The sequence below is a fragment of the Phyllobates terribilis genome, unplaced genomic scaffold (assembly GCF_046119375.1).
Source record: "Phyllobates terribilis strain yellow unplaced genomic scaffold, ASM4611937v1 Scaffold_2__4_contigs__length_985480577, whole genome shotgun sequence".
NCBI lineage: Eukaryota > Metazoa > Chordata > Amphibia > Anura > Dendrobatidae > Phyllobates > Phyllobates terribilis.
Genome location: NW_027362762.1, coordinates 920065597 through 920078129, shown reverse-complemented (window position 1 = coordinate 920078129; position 12533 = coordinate 920065597). Strand labels below are relative to the sequence as shown.

At 44.7% G+C, this 12533-nt stretch overlaps 1 protein-coding gene across 4 annotated transcripts in view; it reads left to right on the top strand.

The window, feature by feature from the left end:
- APP (amyloid beta precursor protein) overlaps nucleotides 1-12533 on the top strand; it is a 248504-nt gene that overhangs the window by 195897 nt on the left and 40074 nt on the right. For 2 of the 4 annotated variants that reach the window (XM_073668274.1, XM_073668273.1), the window contains exon 7: nucleotides 3078-3245. The exons of the other annotated variants lie outside the window; for them this stretch is intronic. In XM_073668274.1, coding sequence (XP_073524375.1) covers nucleotides 3078-3245 — 168 coding nt within the window. The remainder of the gene's footprint in view (nucleotides 1-3077; nucleotides 3246-12533) is intronic. 4 annotated transcript variants of the gene reach the window in all.

The following is a 12533-nucleotide window of genomic DNA, read 5'->3' as shown; positions in this document are numbered from 1 at the left end:
CAAAAAAAAATTTTTAGCTTAAAATATATAAAATGCCCTTAAAGATGTAAATTTCCTTTAAAACAGCTTTTTTTTGCTGGAATGATTTTCAATCCATTAAAAGTAAAACAGAATCGTTAGGGATTAAAAATAAATCATAGAATCTAATGGATCATGAACAGACCTTGATGAAATATTATGATGAAAAATGGAAGCCCATGGTGTCAGTGCGAGCATAGCTGGTACTTTATAGTAAGATCTTTTACTGGAAATAAGATTAAAGGGAATATGTCAGCAGGTTTTTGCTATAATCTGAGAGCAGCCTGTTGTAGGGGCAGAGACCCTGATTCCAGGGATGTATCACTTACTAGGTTGTGTTTTGCTGTTTCAAACAATCAATATTTTATCAGCAGGAGATTATCGTTACAAGACTATGTGTCTCCTAGTCAAATCACGCCCCCAACACTGATTGGCTGCTTTCTGTGGACATTGTATAGTGACAGAAAGCTGCCAATCAGTGGTGTGGGTGGGGTTATACACAGAAAGCAGCCAATCAGTGGTGTGGGTGAGGTTATACACAGAAAGCAGCCAATTAGTGGTGTGGGTGGGCTTATAGACAGAAAGCAACCTATTAGTGGTTGGGGGGGCTTATAGACAGAAAGCAACCAATTAGTGGTGTGGTTGGGGTTATACACAGAAATTAGCCAATTAGTGGTGTGGGTGGGGTTCTACACAGAAAACAGCCAATCAGTGGTGTGGGTGGGGTTATACACATAGCTGCCAATCAGTGGCATGTGCGGTGTTATACACAGCTCAGCATTCATAGCTCTGCTAAACCTACAGCAGAGAAAACTGTGATTGTCTCACAACTGCTGTACCCAGTAAGGTAAGCGATACATCGCTGGAATCAGGGTCTCTGCCCCTACATGAAGCTGCTCTCAGGTTACATAGTAAACACTTGTTTTCCACAACTGTATTTGAAGAAAGTGAAGCGCCCCTCCAAGGACTCATAGCTCCTTGATCATCTTGGCAGCATTTATGGACAATATTCATCCATTTGTGACTCTTCAGATGGCGATAAATTAATTTAGAAATCCCAAATCTCTCTTGTAATGTGTGTAGACGAGATGTATTTATAAGAGACTGTGTAATCCTAGGATTTGGAGGCAAGTCACTTTGTGTGACAGAAGCTCTTCTCTGACAGTGGTCACCGGGCTGCTCGGGGTATTAGCCATCACTGTAGCCATCGTAATGATCGTTTGTCCTTTGCAGCTCAGCAGATAAAACGCTCAGTATCGGTTACCGTTCCATCGCTTATTCTTCGAGTACTGGAAGAGCTTTTTTTGAAGGAAGATTTTGGAGCAAGCAGTTTGTTAGGATAATTGCAAATGTAAATCGCTCTTTTTAGTGCATTGTAGTAATGCGCTGCCATCTTCCCCCTATAAAGCAAATTATGTTTTGTGGGCTTGATACGTGACGTTAATTGCCAGTGCTGTTACACAGCTGCGTGCAAATCTTTATAGTGCACAGAAAGCTGATGTATCGGAGGACACAGTTGTGCATATTAAATCCATTGTGGTGCCGTCACAGGTTTCCATCCAGTTTTTTCCTATAGCAAAGGAAACGCTTTCGTGAGACAGTCATGGGATAACCGTTTTATGTCTCTATTAAGATACTTTACCAGGGCTAAGTATATAAGGCTGAAAAAATTGGCCCTTAAAGCACATATGTCACTTATCCACAGGATAGGTGATAAATGTATGATCGCTTGGGGTCTGACTCCCACCCATCACAAGAACAAGGGTCCTAAAGTCCCCCTGTGTAAATGGAGCTGTGGTGAGCATGTGCAACCAATGCTGTAGGAGTGGTGGCCGCACATGCTCACTAACACTCAATTCACACAGGGGTTTTAGGGTCCCTCACTCTCGGAATGGGTGGAGTCTTAGCCCCCTAACCCCAAGCAATAATATATTTGTCATCGTTTATGGGACCACCCCTTTAACATTCACAGCTCAGGATCTGGGCTTCCATGTAGTGAAAAGTTTTGTTATAGGCAAAGTATCCTAGTTGAGCAATATTCTTGCAGAACGATGTGCATCTTCCTTCCACATGGATCTTCTGCATTGAAACAAGCATACACATTTTAATTCCTATTGTTAGAAGAATTGTACCTTTTGCTCTCTCTGTAATCCGGCCCTGCCAATAGTAAAATAAATAAAAATTGGCCATAATTCTAGACTGAGTAATTTGTTTTTATCTTCTGCAGATTGCTTAATTTCAAAACACAACAAGCTGCTCGATGCTGTTCTCGAGTCAGTCTGACGCACCTCTCACTCCTCTCATTTCGTAAAAGGTAATTCAAGCCTAAATCGAATCAAAAAACAGTCAACTAAAATTAAGTCAGATTTGAGCTAAAATTTACATTCAGCAGAGGAGAGTAAGGTTCTGGTGGCTGAGAACAGGACGACTGCTTACGAGATTGACACTGAACAGAATTGAGCAGCTTGCAGTGTAATGTAATACATGCAAGCTGCAGAGAAAAAGGTGAAACTTTTAGTTAAAACCACTTACAGAAATGTTTTATACAATACATAGTGTACTAAAGGAAATATTTAAACGTGTACACAGCTGTGAAAATCCGTGGAATGGAGAAACAAAAGGGTAGAAATTAATGACCAAATTGGTAGTGCAGACAGCTAGTATAAAGTCTGCAGGCAGCCTAAAGTAGCATTGGATAACTTCTCTTTCGGCTAATTTTTTTGGGAAATATTTTGCCCAATTGTGACACTGGCAAACAGTTATATTCTTTATCATATTATATTGCACAAATTACTTTCTAGGATTTTTCTTTCGTCTGTCTATATATTTTGGTCCTAAGGTCTATGGGCTGGCAGCAGAAAGGTATCCAAATATCCAGGTGGAACTAGTCGCCAAGCTTTTGAGTCATTGATACTACCAGAAAGATGGGGGTGGATAGCTGGTTCATTCCCGTGTTTAGGTCATGATTGTACCATTTGCTAAAAAAAAAATTGATTCTATAGATATATATATTTTTTTGTACATTTACTAAACCTAGTTCCTCCAAATCTTATAAATAGAGGTATGCTCTGAGCAAGCTGAGACCGGTCCTTGTCGAGCAATGATCACCCGCTGGTTCTATGATGTCACTGAAAGGAAATGCGTACAGTTCATTTATGGAGGATGTGGCGGGAACCGGAACAACTTTGATTCGGAGGAATACTGCATGGCAGTCTGTGGCAACGTCAGTAAGTGGACCTCTCCAACTTGTGGCAACCTACCACCGCAGGCTCGGCTCCCTGTAACCAACTGCATCCTGTTAGTCCACAATGGGCCCGTAACTAACCTTTTCCAGTTCCTGATGTTAACCGCTTCTGTCTCCTTTTTTTTCCTCCTTATTAACTCCATTGAGTGGAAGCATGAATAATGGCGGATCTGTTTTGTGTGGTTGACTAACACATCGGCTGTGCACTCCGAGGCGCTAACACTTCTGCTGCCTTTGGGACTTTTTTTTCTCATAAACCTAAATATTTTTTAGTAGTTTGTCTCCCGCCAGATAATTATTGTTCCCGTGGAAGAGTTTGTGTCTGGAAATTTATGAGGATGCACTTAGTAAGTTAATTAAGGTGATAAATGCAAAGATGAACTTCATATTTTAAGCAGATGAAGCCGGGCTGCTTCTGTTCTCTGGGAAACTCTTTTGTAAGAATAATAGAATATGGATTAGCAAAAGCTCATCATTTTATGGAGCTGTCACATATACTTAAATTTTTCCCTCGGTTTAGCGAACCTTAATCATTTATGTCCAAATCAAATGCTGGCACTTTGCTAAGACGCCATTTAAAATTCTCTCTATGACTCGCGGACTAAACCGATCGTCTGACTTTTGTATCAGTCTAAGATGACTATTAAGAGATGATTGTAGAAAAACATTCATGCTGCCAGACTTTACTTTTCTGAGCGTGCAGGTAAATTCGAGGAATCAACATGACGTCGACAGAGCGGAAGAGAAGGAACTGCTCTGTTGACGTGAAATCATAGGAAGCGGGAGAATTCGCCATAGCTCACAGGTTTTCCCGGGAAATTTGATTTGCTTGAAATTATTCTCTGTAGATTGAATGTTCCCTATTATGAGGTCTCGTCAGACCCCGGAGCATAATAAATGTGAGATGTAAAAAGAAAAAAAAGACTCCTACACCTCTCTGGCCACCCTTACTGCTCCTTGCCAGATGTCTAGTCCTCCACTCCACACCTCCGTTCCGCTGCATTTCTAAGCAGGGCTTTCGTCCGCTAGCACGCCTACTTGTAGCCTTGAGTTAATCCCTGGGCAGAGATGCACCACGAGTGAACAGTAGGGCGGAGATGTGGTGGAGGAGCAAGGAGCAGCAGGGGTGGCTAGAGAGGTGAGCGGCCCAAAATCATAGCTCCGTTTTTACTCAAGGCTGGGACTTTCAGTAGATCTTGGAGCATGTGCGGTGAACTTTAGGGACTGCTCGCAAGCTGAAGCCCCAGCCTAGAGTTAACACCATGCCTGAGATAAGGTATGATGGAGGAACGGAAAGCAGGCAAGGAGCAGCAGGAGCGGGCGGACAGATGAGCAGTGAGGTGAGTACATATATTATTATTTTTTTTTACATTTTTCTGGTTTTTCACCGATGGCGGACGCAGGCTAAATTCAGAGCGAATTTTTTTAAAAAAAATTGTATTCTCAGAATGTGGATTTTTTTTTTTAAATTCGAGTAGAATTTAATTCCACTCACATAAATTCTCCCATCTCTACTACATACATATTAGATTCTCGGCTGTTCCTTGGTCTAATGTGTATGGGGCCCTAGTGCATGAAAGTGGTAGGTAAAGATGACTGGTACAAGATGATTAGCATTGAAGAAAAAAAACATGATTTTTTAGTATTCTCTCTGGAGATGATTATTCTATATGTAGCCTCCCTGCAGTTGTGATGTGAATTGACGCGTTTCGAGACAATCATTAGAAATTGAGATCCTTATCAAAATTCTAGGAAAGGTAAGAGTGAACATCTGTATGTGGAGAGCAAGAGAGTAGAGGGAGAGTACGAGGCAGATGAGAACATAGCGCAAGGGAGAATGTTGGGGAGAGTATGATCGGTGGCAAGCTAATGACCGCTAGTCAGAGAGGTGACCAGATGAGCAAAAGATAGAATGGAAGCCAAAGAACTAAGGGGAGAGCGGTGATTGGAGTGCAGGGGTGAGCAGGAAATGGAGAGCAACAGGTAGGGAAGTGCGGAGAATTGTAGTTGGAGAGTGAAGGAACGAGGTAAATTGAGTGTGAGGGACACAGTCATAAGAGAGGGCATGGAAAAGGGTGGACTAAGAGGACTTAAGGGCAGCAGTAGCCACAGAGGGAGGCTGAGAGCGAGTAATAGTCATGGACAGATCCGACACAGATTGAGGCGAGAGATGATAGAGATGTGTTTTAACATTTTCAGAATAGAATATTAACCTGCATTATAATATTCATTCTGCCGAGATTCATTTTGCAGTAATGAATGGTAAGCATCGATCATTAGACTCTGTATTGCGGTACTTAAGCATGCATGAGTTTAACCTTTTAATACTGGCTTTCTGAAATCGGGTAAGATAAATTTTACATTCAAACATCATTCAGAGAAAGGTGCAGATTATGTGAAATGAGGAGCGTGATGAGAATGCATCATTTCTCAATAACATTGGATGTCTCTCTCTCTTTCTTTTACCTCAATTTACAATCCAGGGTTGACTTGCAGTCACCAGGTTCTAGATGTAGATTGTCATAGGAGAGGTTTGTACGCTTTGCGTCAACCAGTTATTTTATATATGGTACAGAGGTCGTACAAAGGTCTTCCCCTCAGGGCTATAAATTGAGATAAATATGGAATAGCACTTTTAGAGTAGAATGATATTATATGCTACAAAGGCAATACTGTGAGAACTCTTGAACTCCTATCCATTTAATATCCATGTCTTGATGTTGACACTTTTTAAGTGGGTACTTCTTCTTTGTCATCATTCTTCCAGCTCTATTGTAGCTGGAACTTCCTTTGCCTCACCTGCCAATGTCCAATGCTTTGCTTGCCCTGAAAGAGAAGACCATATCTCTGTAATGTCTGTATGCAGTTTGCCAGACAGAAGAGCAGGAGCAAAAAGACAGACCCAGCCCCACTTCCCGTACAGCGACGAGGACACGCCCCCACTTCCCGTACAGAGACAAGGACACGCCCCCACTTCCCGTACAGCGACGAGGACACGCCCCCACTTCCCGTACAGCGACGAGGACACGCCCCCACTTCCCGTACAGCGACGAGGACACGCCCCCACTTCCCGTACAGCGACGAGGACACGCCCCCACTTCCCGTACAGCGACGAGGACACGCCCCCACTTCCCGTACAGCGACGAGGACACGCCCCCACTTCCCGTACAGCGACGAGGACACGCCCCCACTTCCTGTACAGAGACGAGGACATGCCCCCACTTCCCGTACAGAGACGAGGATGTGGCTCCCCAGGAGTCCGGTTGCCACAGTGGCATTGCCTCCCTCACAAGGGGGTGATGCCATGCCTGGAAGCAAGGAGGGGTCCCCTAATCAGGTTTTGCTAACATGCAACACTTTCCTGGCTCCAGACCAGCAAGGGGAGCTCCTCCCCTTAGCAACTGGGATCTGGAGGCGGGTTAGTTAGTGTGAGGAGAGCAGAGAGGAGTTGAAGTCAGGACGTCGACGAGGAAAGACCTAGGGAGTGGAGCTGCACGGCAGTTCACCCCAGAGGAACACGCTGAGGAACCGGACACCGGAGTCCGAGGTTGTGGGACACCGAAAGCCCAGCAGCAGAAACCGGAGGGCAGAAGACTGCAGGTCTCCTGGCCCCATCAGACGCCTGGAGGCTCAGGAGCACCATAGGGCCCAGCACCTCCACGTGGGAGCGACACTCCAGGAAGGCCCGAGCTGCTTGCCACACAGGTGAGCACAAAGACGTTTTACTCTGGGACGAGGGCCGCAACACAGCCTTAAGCTGCAGGGCCAAAGAGATTAGCGCAAAGGGAAGGCCTCCAACTTCACCTGGCGAGGTGGATTCCTAACTTGCTTCCAGGCTGCCCGGACCTCTACTACCAGCTAGTACCCGTGCCCCGGTCTGCCTAACCACCGCAAGTAAAGATAAGAGGAAACCGCCATTAAGTTGTGGACTGGTTATTACCTGCGCCATCCTCTGTACTACACCGCACAGCAACATCTATCACATCACCACTTCCTGCCCTGGAGCTTAGCTCTACCTGTGGAGAGCTGAACCAACTCTGCTGCGTCATTATCGGCTCCAGAGGTTCTGCACCGCAGCGGCGGCTCCATATAGCCGCATACCACAGGTTGCATCACGAACATTATATAAAAACTATAATCCCCTTTCTCAAATTCCCCTTTTATTGACCGCCCTGGGTCACGGCCCGGGTCACCGCCACTGTGACATCTCCCCTAGCAACGACCGGCCCGGCTACCGAGTACCCCATGGCCCAGGGGCGAGACGAGGACACGCCCCCACTTCCTGTACAGAGACGAGGACACGCCCCCACTTCCTGTACAGAGACGAGGACACGCCCCCACTTCCTGTACAGAGGCGAGGACACGCCCCCACTTCCTGTACAGAGACGAGGACACGCCCCCACTTCCCATACGGAGACGAGGGCACGCCCCCACTTCCCGGGGAGGGACGAGGGCACACCCCCACTTCCCGTACAGAGACGAGGGCACACCCCCACTTCCCGTACAGAGACGAGGGCACGCCCCCACTTCCCGGGGAGGGACGAGGGCACGCCCCCACTTCCCGGGGAGGGACGAGGGCACGCCCCCACTTCCCGGGGAGGGACGAGGGCACGCCCCCACTTCCCGTACAGAGACGAGGGCACGCCCCCACTTCCCGTACAGAGACGAGGACACGCCCCCACTTCCCGTACAGAGACGAGGACACGCCCCCACTTCCCGGGGGGGGACGAGGACACGCCCCCACTTCCCGTACAGAGACGAGGGCACGCCCCCACTTCCCGTACAGAGACGAGGACGCGCCCCCACTTCCCGGGGGGGGACGAGGACACGCCCCCACTTCCCGTACAGAGACGAGGACACGCCCCCACTTCCCGGGGAGGGACGAGGGCACGCCCCCACTTCCCGGGGAGGGACGAGGACACGCCCCCACTTCCCAGGGAGGGACGAGGGCACGCCCCCACTTGCTGTAATGCGTCCTGGCGTCTGTGCTACTAGAGATGGATTCCAGTTGACAGCAAGTTAGAAGGCAGTGGTCGGTACTTTGAAGTGATCTTTGAGTGTATGACACCAAGATTTTATACTTGAAGTGTATTTATCACATCATCAATTGAGATCAAATTGTCTGAAAGTACAATGGCAATTGAATCATTTTTAGAAATGCATATCTGACAAATGTCACATTTTGGCTTATAAAAAAAAAGGTCAAAATTATAGTCATATTTCTTAAAAATGACTTAAAAAAGTCTAATCAGTGACTGATAAATACGGCCCGTCTGCGGTGCAGTTATCGCTGTCAGCTGTGACACATTGGTAACCTAGAAGTGGAACTGAATATTTCCCCAACAATGTGTTACTCTGGAAATGTGGGCGAGTACAATGCTTACAGATGTCTCGTCAAGAAAAATAAATATTATTATTATTATTATTATGTTAGTTTTCTTGTCTTTTATACTTTTTTTTTTTGAGTCTGGTTTGCCGGAGGCTACAAGTATCTCCCAGCTGGAACATTAACTTTTGTAATGTATTGCGCAGTAATGATTTCAGGCCTTGGAGAGCTCAGAAGAAATGCATCAAACTACAGGAATAGGTATATAGTAAGAGGATGAGATTGCCGAAAAAAGAACTGTATAGCTGATATCTGCTGCCCGGAAACCCCAAAATGTTACTGCTAAAGCCTACAGCTCACTCTGCAAAAAAAAAAAACCCTCATGCAACTTTATTGATTGAAAAATAAAAAAAAATTATGGTTGTTCTGAATATTTCCAATTTTTTTTTTAATTGCAAGGTTTTGTTTTTTTTTGTGTTCATTTTAAAACCAGGACAGCAAAAAACTATATATACATTTGGTAATCCTATAACTATAGCGACCTGTTACCAAATAATTTTTACAGTCTAGTGAACATCATAAAAACAAAAACCACAGCGGAAAAAAAATTATTGCTCCCGGAAGGCAAGAAGAAAAGAAAAGAAAAATGGTCGTGTCTCTGAGGGGTTAACTAATAGACTTATTTAAATATATAAACATAATAAACTAGAAAAAATAGAGAGAAAATAATCCTTATAAATATATAAACGTAATTTAGAAAAAAAAAAGAGAGAAAATAAATCATATAAATACATAAACCTAAATTAGAAAAAGAGAAAATACACCATTAAAATATATAAACATAATAAATTAGAAAAAAGAGAGAGAAAATAAACCATAAAAATATATCAATATATAAAGATAATTTAGAAAAAAAAAGAGAGAAAATAAACCATATAAATATATAAACGTAAATTAGAAAAAGAGAAAATAAACCATAAAAAATATATAAATATATAAACATAAATTAGAAAAAAAGAGAGAAAATAAACCATATAAATATATAAACGTAAATTAGAAAAAAAGAGAGAAAATAAGCCATAAAAGTATATAAACATCATAAATTAAAAAAAGAGAAAATAAACCATAAAAATCTATAAATATATAAACTTAATACATTAGAAAAAAAGAGAGAAAAAATAAACTAATAGACTTCTCTGTGGTGTTCAGGAGTACAATAAAGGGAAATCCACTTTACTCCGGATGTATACTGGGAATTGTATATCGGAGCTGGCGGCTTACTTTTTACATGCGGGAGCTGGAGCTGATGGACTGCAGATAGTTGTACTCGCGGATGCGGCTCCGGCAGGACATTCATTAGCTGTCGACATCGGATGTAGCTGAATGTTTCGACAACAACATAAGCATCAAAAAGAAAAAGACTCACAACAGCCGTCAGAAGGAAACTCAAGACATAATCAAAGTATTACATAAGGCATTTGATGTGTTGCTTTGCGTTGACCCGCAGTGTTCCGGAATGAGAACACAACTCCCAGTATTACCAATTATTTCCTCCAGTTGAGATGACTCCACATAATACATAATACATCAATAGACTCACAGACAGTGTACATCTAATCTGACATAATGCCGCCCTTACAAGGGAAACAATAGGATTGTAGAAATGCTCTAATTTTCTACCAGGTCATTGTGTGGAGACACCTCCGACGCTACTGTCCTATGGGACATAATTAAAGGGACAGCACCATTTCCAGCATCTAATCACTACACATTTTTATCGAATTTTTGACTCCTTGAATTGTTGGTGTTAAGGAAAGAAAATTCGAGAAATAAAAAAAAAAAAGGATCTGCCAGCTCCAATTTTGTTTATGGGTTGTATTACCATACACGGCCACTGGTGGCGCTGTTTTAAAAAAAAAATGGAAAAGGTGCGATCATGTTAATACTGTTATTTTCATCTAATATATATAATCGTCTTATCCCGTCTGTCTGTCCTTCTGTCCAGGAAATCCTGCGTCGCTGATTGGTCCGGCCGCGGCCAATCAGCGACGCGGGATTTCAGAAAAAGATGGCGGCCGTTAGCGGCTCATCTGCCGCACAGAGGTCAGCGGCGATGCAGCCGGGAGATGACCGGTGCCAGTCGGTCATCTCCCGGCTGCTCGCAGCGGAAGTACCCGCACAGGCAGCGCCGGTCCTCACTAATGTGATTCGCTGATTGGTCGCGGTCGCGACCAATCAGCGATTTTGACCCCAAATTTAAACAAGCTCTCCGGTCCTCACTAACACGGTTCGCTGATTGGTCCCGGCAGCGACCAATCAGCGATATTGGCGCCAAATTTAAACACCGCTTTGCACAGAGGTCAGCGGCGATGCAGCCAGGAGATGACCGGTGCCAGTCGGTCATCTCCCAGCTGCTCGCAGCAGAAGTACCCGCACAGGCAGCGCCGGTCCTCACTAATGTGATTCGCTGATTGGTCGCGGTCGCGACCAATCAGCGATTTTGACCCCAAATTTAAACAAGCTCTCCGGTCCTCACTAACACGGTTCGCTGATTGGTCCCGGCAGCGACCAATCAGTGATATTGGCGCCAAATTTAAACACCGCTTTGCACAGAGGTCAGTGGCGATGCAGCTGGGAGCTGACCGGCGCTAGGCGGTCATCTCCCGGCTGCTCGCAGCACAAGTACCCCGACCGGCGGCGTCACTGACCTCCATGCGGCTACCGTCGGGAGATCAGCGGCTAAGGCCGCTAATCTCCCGACGGCAAGTGTGAAAGGAGAACCGGGGAGCGGCGCCGCCGGTCGGGATACTTCTGCTGCGAGCAGCCGGTCATCTCCCGGCTGCTCGCAGCGGAAGTACCCGCACAAGCAGCGCCGCTCCCCGGTCCTCACTAATACGATTTGCTGATTGGTCGCGGCTACCGGCCGCGACCAATCAGCGATATTGGCGCCAAATTTAAACACCTCTTTGCTGATTGTGCCCGGTGTACCACATACATATTCTAGAATACCTGATGCGTTTGAATCGGGCCACCATCTAGTTTATTAATAACAATCCTCATTTATGTCAGGCTTAATAATTGGGGTTATCTACAACTATGATATAAATGCTCTAAATATGATATAAATGGCAGAACAGCTGATCGGTGGGGATTTTCCAGATGGCAAATATTGAGGATTTATCATAGGGATAGGTCACCAGTATCATTCTAGTGGATAACCCCTTTAATTATTGTAAAGATCTGAGTTTGTGGGTTGTAAGTAATCACCTAGGCAGGCTAACGATGCAGCAATATTTTATTGATCACAGACATGGTAATAAAAGCAATTCCAGGTAAATGGCCAAAATACAGTTCTCTCTTTCCTCAAATTCCCAATCTGGGTTCAGTAGTTCCACTGGCTTTGTATAAGGCCATATTCACTGTCTCCCAACTTTTGGTTGGCCCATAGATTTTGTGTCTCCAGCCAGTATAGTCTGTAGCCACAGTCCATGATCCTCTAGACGGCAGATAATACGATGAAAGCACAGGTATCCAGTAGCAGCAGTCCTTTAAGAAAGTGTAAATTGAAACGACATAATCCATAATGTTTATCCATTTATCCTTCCAAGTCCACGGTCTCCATCCTCTTCCTTCAATCCTTCCACACAACTCTCTCTAAACCATGTCTCCCCTTTCTTCCACTGGGATCAGTCCCCTCTCAGGTCAGAAGTGATCACACCCTCCCCCTTAAACATTCACTGTTCTCTAAAACAATGAAGAATATTCTAGAAGCCTTCATCTGAGACTACATGTAAGACCCCCTGTGGTGACTGCTCCACTGTGTCCACAATCCACACACAATGAGACCATTGGCTGTTGGAACAATGGACTCGTGAGATAAAGATGAGATTAGTGGAATGCTGGACATTTTACAAGTGAATCTTACATACTGACAAGTAATCAGAA